The sequence below is a fragment of the Gorilla gorilla genome, chromosome 1, assembly GCF_029281585.2.
Source record: "Gorilla gorilla gorilla isolate KB3781 chromosome 1, NHGRI_mGorGor1-v2.1_pri, whole genome shotgun sequence".
Lineage (NCBI taxonomy): Eukaryota > Metazoa > Chordata > Mammalia > Primates > Hominidae > Gorilla > Gorilla gorilla.
The window spans coordinates 96,645,813-96,663,258 of record NC_073224.2 but is presented as its reverse complement, the minus strand read 5'-3'; the positions used below and the strand labels follow the sequence as shown (position 1 = coordinate 96,663,258).

Here is a 17,446-nt window from a genome sequence, read left to right as displayed (position 1 = left end):
ACCCTGCTCTCAGACTCATACAGCTAAAGGCAACCTTAGAAAGCGGAGACCACCACGTGCAGCAATGTTCATGGGAGCTCCCAGATTAGAGATGCTCCTACTAAGTCACAAGTATGAGTCTATATTGGTCCTACTGGAAACCCTAAGTTCATCTAAATGATGAGAAGAAAGAAACTAATTTTCAAGTGCCTATGATGTGCCTTAACCTTCTTCTAGACTCAAAAATATTCAGTCCTCACAGTTTAGTAAGTGCTTTCCTTCCATTTCAAAGATGAGGAAGCCTGACTCTCAGCGTTTAAGTAACTTGCCCCAAGGAAAAGAGCTAGTAATTTAGAAAGCTGAACTTCCAGCCCTGAGTCTTTCTGCTTTTAAAATAAATGCAGTTTCAGTGATATGTTGCCTAAGTGATTCTGACTCTGATTTTAATGGTAGAAATTTCAGTCATTATGGTAAAGCAGAAAGAATTACTTAAAGAAAAGAATTTTGTCATGCCCCTCATTTCAAGGTGAGTGGCCTGCATCATGTGTGTGTAAAGCCAAACATGATGTCCAAGCTGCCCTTCTGACTGGGGCAGTGCTGGTGGAGAGGAAAGAGGGACCTCATAAGCACAGAAGCCCAGCTGTTATGGCCCGTGCTACCCAGCAGAGGTCAGATTGGCTCCAGCCAGCAAAGCAGGGAGGGGGTGCAGGTTACAGCAGGATTTCTCAACCACTCACATTTGGGGCTGGATAATTCTTTGTTGTGCAGGACAGGAGAGCTGTCCTGTGCGTGGCAGGATGTTTAACAGCATCCCTGGCCTCTACCCACTGCATGCCAGTAGGAGCCTTCTCCCACCCCAGTTGTGACCACCATAAATGTCTCCAAGCATTGCCAAATGTCCCCAGGGAAGGGGGTTGGTGGGTAGGGATTGCCTCCAGTTGAGAACCACTGTGTTAGGGGATAAGGGGATGTTGGAACATAGGGCTCTACCAGAAGGGTAACCACTATTCCTGGGATCTAGAAACTCCTCAGCTGCTGAGGGCAAGATAAGAACTATATAGGCAATAGAAGATACTCAGATTAAGTATAATAAAGGCCTTCTTGACAGTGAAGGAAATTAGGCAATAAAATTGGGTATTTCAGGAGAACTGTGAGACCTCTTCAGAGATTTTTCAGACTAGAAGACCTTTATTTGTATAAACTAAATATGAGGAGAGCAGAACATAATGACCTCTCAGAGGGCCTTGAGTCTCCACTTTGTTTTTGACCATTGACAGCTTCCTCTTTGTGGGAGCCAAACCAAACAGCTTCCTCAATTCAGACTTGGCATGTCTTGGGTGACCATCTCTGATGGAAAAAAAAAAAAGAAACAGCTTTTTTTTTTCTCTACACTCACACTGAACACAGAACACTTCTGTGTCCAACATGTGTAGACAGTTCTCCCCACCAACAACCAGTTCTCCAAAGGACGATGATTGGGTGTCCTATAATTCAATTCAACTCTGACACAATCCACCTGGAGATAGCATCAGATCCCACAGGTTAGGGCTCAGCCCCACAAGACAGTCCCTAACTCTAGACCCCAATCGCAAGTCCTAGGTTATGGCCTGGCTATAAATTGGGGTTCCCACGACTCCCTCCTCAGGTTTGATTAATTTGCTAGGATGGCTCACAGAACTCAGGGAAACACCTTACTTAGGTTTACCCATTATTATAAAGGATATTACAAGGATACAGATGAGCAGTCATATGGAAGAGACGCACAGGACAAGGCACGTGGGAAGGAGCATGGAGGAGCGTCCGTGCCCTCTCCTGTCCAGGGTGCCCTCCAGTAACCCTCCACATGGTCATACACATAGACACTTTCCAAACCCGGTCCTTTGAGGTTTTTAATGGAGATTTCATTACATAGGTATAATCAATTACATTATTGGCCATTGGTGATCAACTCAACCTTCATCCCTCCTCCCCTCCAAAGAGGTCAGTCCATGAACGGCAAGTTCCAACTCTCTAATCACGTGGTTATCTGCCCTGGCCACCAGCCCCATCCTGTGGCTATCCAGGAACCCACCAAGAGTCACCTCATTAGAACAAAGATACTCCTATCACCCAGGAAACTCCAAGGCATTTAAGAGTTCTGTGTCAGACATTCCTATCACTCAAGAAATTACAAAGGTCTCAGGAGCTCTGTGTCCAGAACTGGGTCAAAGACCAAATATTAGAACAAAAGATTCTCCTAGCACCCCTATCTTTAAGGGTTTTAGAAGCTCTATGTCAGGAAGTGGGGGCAGAGACCAATATCTATACTTCTTATCATATCACAACGTCACATTGCCCTCTCCTGCTTCATCCACAGGAACGGCCCGGGGTATTGTGATTGCTACGGGAGACTCCACAGTGATGGGCAGAATTGCCTCCCTGACGTCAGGCCTGGCGGCTGGCCAGACACCTATCGCTGCTGAGATCGAACACTTCATCCATCTGATCACTGTGGTGGCCGTCTTCCTTGGTGTCACTTTTTTTGTGCTCTCACTTCTCTTGGGCTATGGCTGGCTGGAGGCTATCATTTTTCTCATTGGCATCATTGTGGCCAATGTGCCTGAGGGGCTGTTGGCCACGGTCACTGTGAGTAGACAGGGTGGAAAATGGCCTCAGGGCAGACAAACCACCCCAGGGAAAAGGGATCACTAGCATCTCTTTTGTTGTTGAACCTTTCAAGTGCAGGGTCTTCCTGATATGTAAATAGGTATCAGGAATAATTTAGCTCTCAATATTATACTGACTCCTTCTGCCCATATATTTCGGTGTCTTCTCTTTCCTCAATGAGAGAGGAAGCAAGTTTCAATGGAAAATGCATTGGATTATCAGTCACTGAGAGTGAGTTCTAGTATTGGCTAAATCACTTAACATCTCCAGACCTCAATTTATTCATCAGTTTATGGAGGCAGATTAATTTGGAATTATAGAATCCTACAGGAAAGGACTTCAAAGATCATATAAATTCAACCTTTCAACCAATGCTGAATATCCTCTATAAAACCCATGGGAGATGATTATTATTTCTATTAATTGGGAAGCCCACCCCTTTCTGTCTCAATTCATTTCATTGTTGGCCTGCTCTATTTAAATTTCACTGTGTTAAGCAGAACTATAAATCCCTGTTTGTCCTAAGTTTCCCAGCTGAAGAAACACAAAATAAGTCAATTCTTTCTCTTCTACAGACTAGCCCTTTAGATTTTTGATGGTAGCCATTATGTCCCCTCAAACTCTGGTGGTAGCAGGTGAAATAATCCCTCTTCCCTTAGCCATTCTTCCTATGACATGGTCTGTAGGCCACCTGTCTTGAAGATCACCTGTTGAGGGTATGCTCTAGTTTGTCAATATTCTTAAAAGAGAAATGACAATAATACTTGGGGTGTGTTTGGACTAGCACAAAAATGTAGGGACTAGTGATATTATGTAAATAAATTATAACTCCTAATCCTGTTATTAGAAGCCCATACTTAGATAACCACAGCCTAAGAATTCATTAGCTTTTAAAACAATCTTGCTTCACACTTGACTTACATTGCCTTCACAATCAACAAAAGTCTTTTGGTTTAAATGATTTTTCAAGTCCTTTTCAATGCTGTGATATTATTGTTACTTCCTCCACATTCTTTGTTTAAACTATTGGTCTGCCGGGCGCGGTGGCTCACACCTGTAATCCCAGCACTTTGGGAGGCCAAGGTGGGCGGATCACGAGGTCAGGAGATCGAGACCGTCCTGGCTAACACGGTGAAACCCCGTCTCTACTAAAAATACAAAAAAAAATTAGACGGGCATGGTGGCTGGCGCCTCTAGTCCCAGCTACTTGGGAAGATGAGGCAGGAGAATGGCTTGAACCCGGGACACAGAGTTTGCAGTCAGCAGAGATCACGCCACAGAATGAGACTCCGTCTCGAGAAAAAAAAAGAACTATTGGTTCAACACCCCCTCCATACCTAGCATCTTATACCACCATAAAAGATTAGCTATCTATGTGGTCCCTGGAAAGATTGGACTTAAAGAGGTGTGGCCTAAACTTGAACGAAAAAGAGATTGATGAATAGAAAAGATGCAAAGATCCTGAGGGAGCAGAATATTCCAGGGGGGAATAAAGAGGATCCCTGTCTATGATACCCTGGTAAAGAAATACACTCTTTTTTGGCCAGGCACGGTGGCTCACATCTATAATTCCAGCACTTTGGGAGGCCAAGGCGCGCAGATCACTTGAGCCCAGGAGTTCGAGACCAGCCTGGCCAACATGGTGAAACCCTGTCTCTACTAAAAATACAAAAATTAGCTGAACATGGTGGTGCATGCCTGTAGTCTGAGCTACTCGGGAGCCTGAGGCAGGAGAATTGCTTTAACCTGGGGGATGGAGGTTGCAGTTAGCCAAGATCATACTCTGCACTCCAGTCTGGGTAACACAGAGTGAGACTCTGTCTCAAAAACAAAAACAGAAAAAGACATTTTTTTTAAAATACACTCTTTTTTGAAACTCTTATCATAAAGCACAAACCACAGTCACTTTCCTAATTTCCTTTACCACAGCCAGAAATGAAATGTGTAAAGAGTAGGTGGGAACAAAAGGGAAATAAGTACAAAAAATTAAAATAGCATTAAAAATGATCAAATATCCACAATGCAAAATGGTGTGAGTATTCCATCTCCCATGTGTATTCTCTCCTCTCTTCTTGGCTTTAGGTGTGCCTGACCCTCACAGCCAAGCACATGGCGCGGAAGAACTGCCTGGTGAAGAACCTGGAGGCGGTGGAGACGCTGGGCTCCACGTCCACCATCTGCTCAGACAAGACGGGCACCCTCACCCAGAACCGCATGACCGTCGCCCACATGTGGTTTGATATGACCGTGTATGAGGCCGACACCACTGAAGAACAGACTGGTGACTAGTGGTATTGGTGGAACAAGAGTGGAGGGATTTGGGGGATGTGATGAGTGAGCTGAGAGAGAATGGTGAGTCCAGACAGACAGGAGGGAGCCTGAAAGTGGAGTGGAGAAGAGGGAGGTGTGAAGGAAAAGAAACGCTGCTCCTGTGAAGTATCTGGGTGCCAAAGAGGATGTGAATAACCGCTTGCTTAAAATTCTCATTCCCTGCTCACAATTCTTCTTTTCTTTCTCCCTAGGAAAAACATTTACCAAGAGCTCTGATACCTGGTTTATCCTGGCCCGAATCGCTGGCCTCTGCAACCGGGCTGACTTTAAGGCTAATCAGGAGATCCTGCCCATTGCTAAGGTGTCAGGCCCAAGGGGAAGAGGGTACCTCAGTGTCCAGGGTGTAACCTGACCTCTCCCAAAAAATCCTCTCCTGGAGCTCAGTAATTTCCCCCCCAGGTACCCGCCCTCCCCATTTGTCCCCTCTCCATGTTGCCACAGGTATGCCTCATGCCCAGGTAGCATGCCCCTGGGGCTTACTATACAAACCCCATCCTGGCAGAGGGCCACAACAGGTGATGCTTCCGAGTCAGCCCTCCTCAAGTTCATCGAGCAGTCTTACAGCTCTGTGGCGGAGATGAGAGAGAAAAACCCCAAGGTGGCAGAGATTCCCTTTAATTCTACCAACAAGTACCAGGTACAGAACCCACAAAGGTAGGAGAATGGTGGTGGGGGATGGGCTTATCACTGGGACAAGGGGAGCTTTGCCTCTGCCTTCAACTTCACCTCGGAGCAGCAGAGGAGCTCAGCAGAACCTGCATCCCAATTAACAGAAGACTCACATCAAGAGAACGTGACAAACAGGTAAAGAGAGGCGAAACAGGTGATAAAGGAAGAGGCATCAGTCAGTCCTATGCAGAGATCTGAGCTCTGCCACTTGGGGAAAAAGTGAGTCATAAAATCCTCTCTGAAATGTCTGTAGACAGCAGAAGCTGGTTGGTGAAAGTCATGTTAGAGTCACATGCAGCTGTTAGGAGGCCCCTCTGTGTCTACCAGGAGATTTGCCACTGCAGAATTAGGTTGCATTTGCAGACACTTTATTTCATTAGCCATCAAGTATTTCCTTTCACCCCACACTTGACTTGCAGTTCTAGTGGCTGCCAGCGGGTAGGCGATCAGGGGTCTCTGCCTCCATTGGCGCCTGACCCTCTCCCCTGTGTGTCTTGTAACTTCTTTTCTTATAAGGATGCAAATCATATTAGATTAGGGCCTCCCCTACTTCTATGTAACCTTAACTAATTACGTGTGTTCGTGTTCGTGAAGGTTTTCATTTCCCAGGAACATTTTGGTCCACTCTCCGGGGAGGAGTGGACAAGAGCAGGGGAAATGCTGAGTGAGGGACCATGAAAGGACAGGAAAGAGTCTTTCTCTCCAAAGTAGAATCTGGGCAGACTGAAGAGAGGGTTATGGTAGGATGCAGGAACAGTGACATTATCAGAATTGGAGCTTTGCCAGGCTCAAGCTGAGTTCCACGGGGCAATCATGATTTGCTCAGGGAAGTAGATTCTTCAACTCCTTGCATTACTGAAAAGGCCAGACATTCAGGTGTGGGTAAAATGTCTCAGAGAAAATGACAATGAGACTCCCAAGTCTGCTGGTATCTTTTTTTTTTTTTTTTTTTTGAGACAGAGTTTTGCTCTTGTTGCCCAGGCTGGAGTGCAATGGCGCAATCTTGGCTCACTGCAACCTCCACCTCCTGGGTTCAAGGGATTCTCCTGTCTCAGCCTCCAGAATAGCTGAGATTACAGGCATGTGCCACCACGCCCGGCTAATTTTTTGTATTTTTAGTAGAGACGGGATTTTACCATGTTGGCTATGCTGGTCTCGAACTCCTGAACTCAGGTGATCCACCCGCCTCAGCCTCCCAAAGTGCTAGGATTACAGGCGTGAGCCAACGTGCCTGGCCTCTATATAAATTTTTTTAACTGAATTACTCATAGTTTTACACTGAAAACTGAGCAAGTAAGGGTTAAATAGATCTATCCTTTTCTGTCTCAACTGGTTGTTAGTCAATGTAATAAAATAGGTCTCTTAGGCCCAAATGGCAAACTTATTCCCATTTTTTTCTGATGTTTAGTGGCCTCACTAGTCTGACAGGAATTCTGTGGCTTGGCAGGGCCTTTGACGGCAGCATAGCCTTTAACTGGAAAGAATTAGGTACCTCTCCGTCCATGTGATTCAAAATAAAAGCAAAACATATTCACAACATTTGTTGGGGCATCCAACAAATAGTGACTTTCTCTCAAATGACTATGTTGGTGCCTCTTCAGAGCTACTGAACATGCGGCTCAAATGGCAGACTTGTCCTCAGTGGTTCACCGAGTGTGACAGGCTGTCCCACTGGCCGCCAAGCTCTGGCAGGCACTTGTTCTGGGAGGCCCTCAGTTTGCTGCCTTCCTTAGCTTGCCCTAAAGGTGGAGACTCCAGTCTTTGCAAGAGACATCTCAGACTGCTGGCGGTTTGCAGAGCCTGGTCTGTTTCCCTCTGAGATAAAAATGAAACGAAGAAGATGCTCTGTTCCAGCATTTCCAGACTTCTCCCTCTGTCTCTTTTATATGTAATTTTCTATCAAGATGTGATTTTCTTCCGTGACCTCTGAGATTACTAGTAGGTCTTGCCATCACCTCCTGGGCCCTTCACTTATTCAACACATTTTACTGAGCACTTAGAAAACTGAGCTCTTTAAACCTTTTCCAGCTTTCTGCTTAAGTGAGTTACGGTTCTTCCTCTTAATTGCTTAAGCATATTTTGAATGTAACTGAACAAACGAACAGAACAGTTGTAACCACGTTTTGTGCACTGGTTTCCCACCCTGCTTACCCTGTGGGCAGTACAGTCTGGCCTCCTCTGCACTCCCGCTGTTCCTTTCAATGCATCGATTTTGTTCTCAACAGGCGACCTAGCGGGCATTTCCTGTCCATCACAAGAGGAACCCCATGGAGAGCTCCTTTTCATACATCAGAGATCAAGAGGAAATGCAAAACCCACATTTCTCTCTCCTTGCTGCGGGTTGTCCCCTCGGGTTCATTTCATAAATATGCCCTTTCCCTCCCCCACCACAGCCACAAGGACTCCCATGCCCAACCACACTAGCTAGCCCCTCTCAGGAGACTTCTCACGCTTTTAGGAGACAGAGGCCCAGGGACTAGAATGACTAACTTATTTTTGGATTGTACTTCCCAGTTTTCAAAGTATTTTCTACACTATCTCTTATAAAAACCCAATGAAGGGCCAGGTGTGGTGGCTCATGCCTGTAATCCCAGCAGTTTGGGAGGCCAAGGTGGGCAGATCACCTGAGGTCAGGAATTCAAGACCAGGCTGACCAACATGGTGAAACCCCCATCTCTGCTAAAAATGCAAAAAATCAGCCAGGCATAGTGGCAGTGCCTGTAATCCCAGCAGTTTCCGAGGCCAAGGTTGGTAGATCACCTGAGGTCAGGAGTTCAAGACCAGCCTGACCAGCATGGTAAAACCCCCGTCTCTGCTAAAAATGCAAAAAATCAGCCCGGCATAGTGGCGGTGCCTGTAATCCCAGCTACTCGGGAGGCTGAAGCAGGAGAATCACTTGAACCCAGAGGCAGAGGTTGCAGTGAGCTGAGATCACACCACTGCACTCCAGCCTGGGCGACAGAGTGAGACTCCATCTTCAAAAACAAAAACAAAACACAACAAAAAACCCCATGAAGGAGGCAAGGCAGAGGCTTTTATGTTTTGTCGAAGGAACTAAGATTTTGCAAAGTTAAATGGACTGACCTGAGGTCATAATGCATTTTTGCTAGCCCCAGAACACAGGTCTTTGGACTCTTTTTTTTTTTTTTTTTTTGAGACAGCGTCTGGCTCTGTCACCCAGGCTAGAGTGCAATAGCGCAATCTTGGCTCACTGCAACCTCTGCTTCCAGGGTTCCAGCGATTCTCCTGCCTTAGCCTCCCCAGTGGCTGGGATTACGGGCACATGCCACCATGCCCAGCTAATTTTTGTATTTTTAGTAGAGACGGGGTTTTGCCATGCTGGCCAGGCTAGTCTTGAACTCCTGACCTCTAGCAATCCACCCGCCTCGGCCTCCCAAAGTGCTGGGATTACAGGCATGAGCCACTACGCCTGGCCTTCAGACTCTTTTTCTTTCCTGTCTACTCTCTTTTCTTTCTTTGCCAGCCCCACTATTTCTGCTCTCTTGCCTTCCAGTTGGCAAGGATGCAGGGGAAAAGTGAGAGTGCCTGGTTCTGCCCCCAGGGAGCTTCAGGCTGAGAAGATAATAGAGATTCCTGTGCAAATAATACCAGGCTGCAGTTTTCTGGAAAAAGGAGGAGGGGCTGGGCTCAACCTGGGGCGAGATGTGACTGGGGAGGGGAGGGAACAAAAGAAATGGGGGTATGAAACACATTTTTTTACCTTTGAAACCTTCCCCTTCTTTTTGCCCCTGATCCTTGGTCTCTCCTCCTGTCCCATCAGTGCTCCCTCTGCTCTCCCTAGATATCCATCCACCTTCGGGAGGACAGCTCCCAGACCCACGTACTGATGATGAAGGGTGCTCCGGAGAGGATCTTGGAGTTTTGTTCTACCTTTCTTCTGAATGGGCAGGAGTACTCAATGAACGATGAAATAAAGGAAGCCTTCCAAAATGCCTATTTAGAACTGGGAGGTCTGGGGGAACGTGTGCTAGGTGAGGAGCTTTGGGAGAAGTTTTTAAAAGAATGGCATCAAAATGGTTATTATCCGTGGGGTGAGAAATCAAGGATGTTGGGGTAAGCAGATAGGAATGTAGAGTGCTGGATGACTACTGGTCCCTCCCTCTGTCTCTCTCCAGGCTTCTGCTTCTTGAATCTGCCTAGCAGCTTCTCCAAGGGATTCCCATTTAACACAGATGAAATAAATTTCCCCATGGACAACCTTTGTTTTGTGGGCCTCATATCCATGATTGACCCTCCCCGAGCTGCAGTGCCTGATGCTGTGAGCAAGTGTCGCAGCGCAGGAATTAAGGTAAATACTTGCCCAGACCAGGAGCCCCTCACCTGTCACGAGTTGAAGCATCTACTAGAAGGCCTTGCGCAGAGTAGACCCTTAACAATCTTAGTTTAATTGAGCGGATTTCTGTTTCCTTGGGCTTATGATTTTTACTTAATAGTAAGTTTCCTCTCCAGTTAGAATTCTACTTGCATTGAACATTAGAATCACCAGGGAGGCTTTAAAAATCGGATGTCTAGGACACACCCCAGACCGATCTAATTAGAAACTCTCAGGATAGGATCCTGGCAACAGTATTTTTAAAAACTTTCCTGGAGATTCCAATGAGCAGAGAAGTTTGAGAACCAGCGTCCAGCCCAGTGCTTCTCAGACCAACGTGCGTGCAGATCCCTCAGGGATTGTTCTGAAATGCAGATCTGGCTTCAGAAGGTCCATGGAAACCTGAGAGACTGCATTTTTAACGAGCTCCCAGGCGATGCTGTTGCTGCTGGTCTGCAGACCACACTAGGAATAGCAAAGTGCTAGAAGATGTCGTGTAAATGTGCTGCCGAGATGGGTGGTAAAAGGGTGAGGCTAGGAGGGCTGGGGCTCTGGACCAGGCAATAGTGAGAATGAGATATTGAGAGCTGAAGGATCTTCAATGGGTGTGAGCAGCTGCCCTAAGAGGTATATGCCCAGGTGTAAAAACTGGAAACCAAAAATCGGTCAGAGCAAGAGTGAAAGTTCAGCTTCAGAACAAACCCAGAGGTAGAAAATCCTCTTTGGTCAGGGTGGGCCTTGAACTTCATGGGATGGCAGCAATGGAATTCTTCAAATTCTGAGGTGTTCTGTGTCCCATGTTTCCCAGGTCAAATTCTAAGACTCATCATATACATCTTTACAGCTTAGATATAGACACCTTCCCTGCTCATACCTTACATTCTGGATTACCTGTGTATTCTGGCTCCTAGACTTGGGGGATTGGAGGTATTTAAGGAGAACTAGGTGTTCTCTGTTGGAACTGGCTTTATGTTAGACCTGTGACTGTTGGCAGTTTGTCCAGGGTCAGTCTGGGCCATGTGTGCTGGGAGGGACTTGGGAACCCTGGGCAGTGGTTTCCAGGTAGTGATCATTCCTCCATTCCTTCATTCAGTAATTATTTGTTGATGGCTTACTATGTGCTAGGCATCGTGCTAGGGCAGGAAACTTTACAAGGAAGCCACCCTTGCAGAGCTCTCAGTTCAGTGGGGAAGAGAGATAAACAGGCAATCACCATACAGAGAAGTGTGGCAAGTGCTGAAATATGGCAGGAACGGAATGCTGTGAAAGCACGCAGCCTGGGTATTCATCTTTGGATAGAAATGGGACAGGACTAGGTACCAGGTATCCAAAACCAAGCTGAAACCAAGGCACAGGGTGAGGCCACAGAAAGAAGAAAGGTAGAGTGAGAATTTCAATGCACTGGGCCTTAGATGAAATTTTGCTAGGCAGATGGATTATTCCAGACATTCCTTTATTACCACTTGTTCTATGTGTAGGTGTTTCTGTCTTTGCACTTAAGGAAGCAGAATAGCTTCTGGAGCAATTAAATGAAATTCTGAATATAGTCAAATCTCTGGCTTATTCCTGGTAAATCTAGCACCCAAATTGTCCTGTTTTATGGTCTCATGGTCTTGACCCACTCCCAAGGGTTGAAATCACAGTAGCATGGTTTTTGGTCTACACCACAAGTTCTTGGGAATGAGCGACTAAAACCTTTGTTGAAAAAAGCAGTGGTCTGTCAGTTCTTAGAGGAGAAAAATGAAGGATCCGGGCTCTGAAGACGATTCTGCTCCTCTTCCCTCTCCTTCCCAACCCAGGTGATCATGGTAACAGGAGATCATCCCATTACAGCTAAGGCCATTGCCAAGGGTGTGGGCATCATCTCAGAAGGCACTGAGACGGCAGAGGAAGTTGCTGCCCGGCTTAAGATCCCTATCAGCAAGGTCGATGCCAGGTGAGATCACTAAAGAACTCAAGATCTGCCATGTTCCCTCCATCCCCAGCCTGCCCCACCCAGATGCCACTTTACTAAAGTTCTTGGAGTCTCCTTCAATAGGTATGATGTGTGGGGTTTACACTACAAAGTTAAACATAATAGGAAAATAAAGTGAATATGTCAGTGGGTTTTCAAAGGAAGCAAGATGAAGAAAGAGGTAAAGAGAGGAGTGGTTGGCAAAAGTGTGGGGAGGGAATAGGATGTGTCAATTTGGGGACAATATAGGGCTAGGGACAAGTGAGGAGACTAGGTTGAAAGAAGAAGCAATGAAGCTATAGTCAAGATTGGCACCAAGACCCCTGGTGAATTCTCAATACTCAAAACTAGCCTTTTGAAATTATTTTCCCTCAGTGCTGCCAAAGCCATTGTGGTGCATGGTGCAGAACTAAAGGACATACAGTCCAAGCAGCTTGATCAGATCCTCCAGAACCACCCTGAGATCGTGTTTGCTCGGACCTCCCCTCAGCAGAAGCTCATCATTGTCGAGGGATGTCAGAGGCTGGTAAGGAACAAAAAGGAGCCCCAAGGAAACTAGCAGAACTCCTGTGGCTTAGCCCCGTTCCAAACCAAGCAGAGGAATATGTGGGCTGGGCTAGAGGAGACTCCAGAGAGTACCCCATCTGGAACCTCCATGGTGGCCTTCATTTTGGGGGCTCCCTGAAAGTTTAAATATCTCAGGAGGAGTGGGAGAAGGACGGGAGCCCTAGATGAAGCATGATTGCATCAGGAAACAAGGGATGCAGAAAGCGTACTGATCTTTGGGACTAGTTCTGGATCTGATGCAATAAATTGTTCACTCCCTCTGTCTGGACTTCCTCAGGGAGCCGTTGTGGCCGTGACAGGTGACGGGGTGAACGACTCCCCTGCGCTCAAGAAGGCTGACATTGGCATTGCCATGGGCATCTCTGGCTCTGATGTCTCTAAGCAGGCAGCCGACATGATCCTGCTGGACGACAACTTTGCCTCCATCGTCACGGGGGTGGAAGAGGGTGAGGAGGCAGGGTGCCCAGGGTGGAGACTTCAACCTTGGACTCAGGTGGGGGTTGGTGTACATCCCCTCTTTCCGTTTTCCCATCATCCAACCTCCATGAGCCTGTACGGGCTCAGAAGAAAATCACTGTAAGACAAAATTTTGCAAATTAGATCAGCTGGTACATAGACCATCACTATCTGCAACCCCTTTTGATGAGATTGGAGAAAAGTCCCCTTTATTCATTTTGTTTTCCTATCAGGGAGACTGAGACTCTGGTATACATAATATCTTCATTGTCCTCTCACTGGAATTCAAGTAGTCCCACAGCCAGTTCCAAGATGTAGCCACACCCCTGGGACTATTCCATGCGCCGCAATCTTTAGGAGGGTCCCCTAGGAACCTGTTGCCTAAATAATAGTGACACATCAGGATCAGCTGGAGCTTGACCCGTGAATTGACTGCATGAGCCCAATTACACACCCTCTTCCCCAGAGAATTGTGAAGAGAATGCCCTCCTGCGAACAGGAGAGATCCAGAATTCTGCATTCCAGGTTCCCTGCTTTCTGCCTGGAGCTATCTTACTAAAACATATGGCAATCCACATGATAATCATGATTACCATTTTATTGAAACCTTGTATAATCCTGACACTTTGCTTGGTATTTTATATCCACTCAATTCAATAAGTTCATTTGAACACTGACTATGTGGGAGGCACTATGCTTGATGCTGGGGATACAACAGTAGGGAGAACAAAGACACAAATCCCTGCCCTCATGTAACTTAATTTCTAGTGGGGATGACAAACAATAAAATAAATAAATTATATAGTATGTTAAAAGAAGATAAGTGCCATGGGACAGACCAAGCAGAGAGTGCAGAGAGGGATTTGATCTTTGAAAAGGCAGTCAAAGACGGATGCATCAATCTTGCAAGGCAGGAGGAATGAAGCTCACAGAGGTGAGGGTGCCCAAGGTCACAGCTAGCTATGGCAGAAGATGGGATTTGAACACAAGCCTGTCCCAAGCCCTGGCTGTTTCCATTTCAGCCTTAATCTTGTAAAGGTTTTTATACTGACATTCTCAAACATCGCAGGATTAACCAGGCCCAACCCTGCTAATTTTCAGAGATCAGATAACGTTAGCTAGGGTGAATCTAAGAACAAAGAGTACACAGACGGCATGGCTCTGATTAAAAGGCACACAATTTAGAAACAATACTGGGACCCTGGAGGTCTAGGACCTCCAGACCCTTTCCTGGACTGTGACACTTCTTTGAGGTGGCCTGTCTGTCCTGGAGATGGTTTGAGGGAGGCGTGTTCTCCCAGGGCTTCTCACAGGAGGTTGACCATCCTCCCCAGGCCGCCTGATTTTTGACAACCTGAAGAAATCCATCATGTACACCCTGACCAGCAACATCCCCGAGATCACACCCTTCCTGATGTTCATCCTCCTCGGTATACCCCTGCCTCTGGGAACCATAACCATCCTCTGCATTGATCTCGGCACTGACGTGGTAAGGGCCAAGCTGGTAAGCAAGAGATTCCCAGAATTCTGCCTCCTAAGCTCCCTGCTTTCTGCCTGGAGCTATCTTACTAAAACTCATGACAACCCACTTATGACCCAGCTCTCTCGCACCTCCTGCAAGATGGATTGAGGCTGCGTCAAGACAGAATGGTAGAGCTTGAATTACTGCTGGGTTTCCTTCTGAACTTTGTGACCCCTGTCATCCCCACCCTCCATCCTCCAGGTCCCTGCCATCTCCTTGGCTTATGAGTCAGCTGAAAGCGACATCATGAAGAGGCTTCCAAGGAACCCAAAGACGGATAATCTGGTGAACCACCGTCTCATTGGCATGGCCTACGGACAGATTGGTGCGCCCAGAGGAATGAGGGGTGGAGGGAGCAGGGAGTGGTTTCCCCTGCCTGGCAACGTGAGCCATCTCAGTTTGGAAGTCAGGGAGATATTTTCTCAGCAACAAACTGTCCTAGGCCCTGAAAACACAAAGAACCACTCATCTCTGATCTGCCCTTGACTTAGAGTCCAGTACGAAAGGAACAAACATACATAAAATGATAGCATCTCCAAGTGCCAAGTAATGAGTATAGACAGAACATGCTACAGGATTACAAAGCAAGCAGGCTCACCTTTATGAGGATAGCCAGAGAGGCCTTATGCAGGAAATAGGACTTAAACTTGGTGTGGGAGAGTGGGGCTTAGACTAGTAAGTGTATGGTCAGGTGTGGGAGACCAAAGGAGTGGGGAATTTCATATGGCACAGTTAGGAAGAGTGAATAAACCAGGTTGGTAGAGCCCTTAGTCTTTATAAAGTAGTGAAAAATAAGACTGTAGACAGAGATATCATTTGTGTTGGGGTCAGCCTTGACAGACATTTGAGAGTCGTTAGAAGTCTTTGTTCTTGAGTTTCCAGGTGCAACGGTATTTCAGAAAAAAGGGTGAGTGATGAACACAGTAAGATCCTGTCTCAAAAAAAAAAAAAAAAAAAAAACTGGGAGAGGGAATCAGTGGCCTCTAAAGTCCTTTTTAGTTTTAAGATTATGTGATTCAAAGCTGACTCTGGGTCAGAGTTTAGAAACAAATGTCAGGGCTTGAAGGAAAGTCCCACAGAGATGAGAGATGACAGGCTTAGGCAGCTGACGGCAAGATTCTTCCACATTACTCTTCAGACACACACCAGCCCAGCCAGAAGCAAGTCCCAGCCCCCAGCCCTCCCCTGGCCTACCTTTTGGGGCCCTTCTCTGAACCAGGCTCCCCTGTCCTGCAACTCTGTCATTCACAGGGATGATCCAGGCTCTGGCTGGATTCTTTACCTACTTTGTAATCCTGGCTGAGAATGGTTTTAGGCCTGTTGATCTGCTGGGCATCCGCCTCCACTGGGAAGATAAATACTTGAATGACCTGGAGGACAGCTACGGACAGCAGTGGGTGAGTAGAAGGGATAAGGTAGGAGCTGAGACCAGTAAGAGTGAGAGTGACAGGGGAGAGTGGGTGTAGCAAATTTTTTAAGAGGGAAGAAGGGAAGCACCACACAAACAGAGCTGATGCCTTTTCTTCAGTCCTGTATGAGCCTTCTCACACTTGCCCTCAGTCTTCAGCCACAACAGCAAATCCTCTTCTGTTTAGCATAGGCTCATTCTGGTTGGCTCCTCCTGTCTGTTGTCTAGCCCTGCCTGTCTGGGTCCTTTGGCTCCTTGGAGTCTTTGTCATATCAACTTTTCTGAGCCGGTTTCTCTTTTCCCAGGTTTCAACCATGATTGCCCCAGAAATAAATGCTGGGTCCTCTCCTCTTATACTCTCCCTCCATGAGAGTTCAAATGATATGATTTAAAATTTGAGGCAGGGTGCAGTGGCTCACGCCTGTAATCCCAGCACTTTGGGAGGCCGAAGTGGGTGGATCACCTGAGGTTGGGTGTTGAGACCATCCTGGCCAACATGGAGATATCCCGTCTCTACTAAAAATACAAAATTAGCCGGGCGTGGTGGCACATGCCTGTAATCCCAACCACTCGGGAGGCTGAGTCAGGAGAATCACTTGAACCCGGGGGGCAAAGTTTGCAGTGAGCCAAGATCACGCCATTGCACTCCAGCCTGGGCAACAAGAGTAAAACTCTGTCTCAAAAAATAAATAAATAAATAAATATAAAATTTGAAAACCAGCTGGGCACAGTGACTCACGCCTGTAATCCCAGCACTTTGGGAGGCTGAGGCAGGCAGATTACAAGGTCAAGAGATCGAGACCATCCTGGCCAACATGGTGAAACCCCATCTCTACTAAAAATACAAAAATAAGCTGGGTATGGTCGTGGGTGCCTGTAATCCCAGCTACTCAGGAGGCTGAGGCAGGAGAATCGCTTGATCCCAGGAGGCGGAGATTGCAGTGAGCCAAGATTGCACCACTGCACTCCAGCCTGGCAACAGAGCGAGACTCCGTCTCAAAGAAAAAAAAAACAAAACCCTGAAAACCTATTTTCTTTATATATCCCTTCCTAATCATTCTAAACCTTTTTAACCTAGAGGATACCTCTCTATAGTTGTCTTTTCTAACAACCAAGATGAATGAGGCTCAAACTGAAGCCCTCTCCCCAACAATAAGTGTTCAAGAATTTTAGTAGGTATGCTTTTTTGGTATCTGTGATACTCCTGTCCCAATTTCTAAGACAGTGGGTCATGTGACATGTGACAGCAATTATTGCTAGAATTTAGCATCATAGAGGACACAGTAAATTTTCATCATTCTATAGATGAGGAACCTGATCTAGGAAGATTCTGTAATTTGCTCAAAGTCCCACAGTGAATCCCTAAAAGAGCTGGACTTGAATTCTGGACTCTTGATCCCTGCCCAGCACTTTCCCACTTCACCATGATGTCTCCAAACCAAGCCAATTGCAGGTTTCTCAAATTGTGTTCAAATCTGAATTGTTGGGAAGGTGCCCCTCACATACAGTTGGCTTCCATTAGCTGAGGCTGTAAGGCCATCAGATGTCAATATTCCCAGCTATCAACACTGCTGCAGGATC

The 17,446-nt window shown here is 46.6% G+C and overlaps 1 protein-coding gene across 1 annotated transcript in view; it reads left to right on the top strand.

Moving 5' to 3' along the window:
* Nucleotides 1-17,446, top strand: part of ATP1A4 (ATPase Na+/K+ transporting subunit alpha 4) — a 35,132-nt gene that overhangs the window by 10,279 nt on the left and 7,407 nt on the right. Inside the window, exons 7-18 of the mRNA XM_019025205.4 lie at nucleotides 2,336-2,604; nucleotides 4,708-4,906; nucleotides 5,148-5,257; nucleotides 5,459-5,593; nucleotides 9,428-9,617; nucleotides 9,762-9,934; nucleotides 11,758-11,894; nucleotides 12,288-12,438; nucleotides 12,757-12,925; nucleotides 14,270-14,424; nucleotides 14,659-14,782; nucleotides 15,709-15,854. Of these exons, the coding sequence (XP_018880750.3) occupies nucleotides 2,336-2,604; nucleotides 4,708-4,906; nucleotides 5,148-5,257; nucleotides 5,459-5,593; nucleotides 9,428-9,617; nucleotides 9,762-9,934; nucleotides 11,758-11,894; nucleotides 12,288-12,438; nucleotides 12,757-12,925; nucleotides 14,270-14,424; nucleotides 14,659-14,782; nucleotides 15,709-15,854 (1,958 nt within the window). The remainder of the gene's footprint in view (nucleotides 1-2,335; nucleotides 2,605-4,707; nucleotides 4,907-5,147; nucleotides 5,258-5,458; nucleotides 5,594-9,427; nucleotides 9,618-9,761; nucleotides 9,935-11,757; nucleotides 11,895-12,287; nucleotides 12,439-12,756; nucleotides 12,926-14,269; nucleotides 14,425-14,658; nucleotides 14,783-15,708; nucleotides 15,855-17,446) is intronic.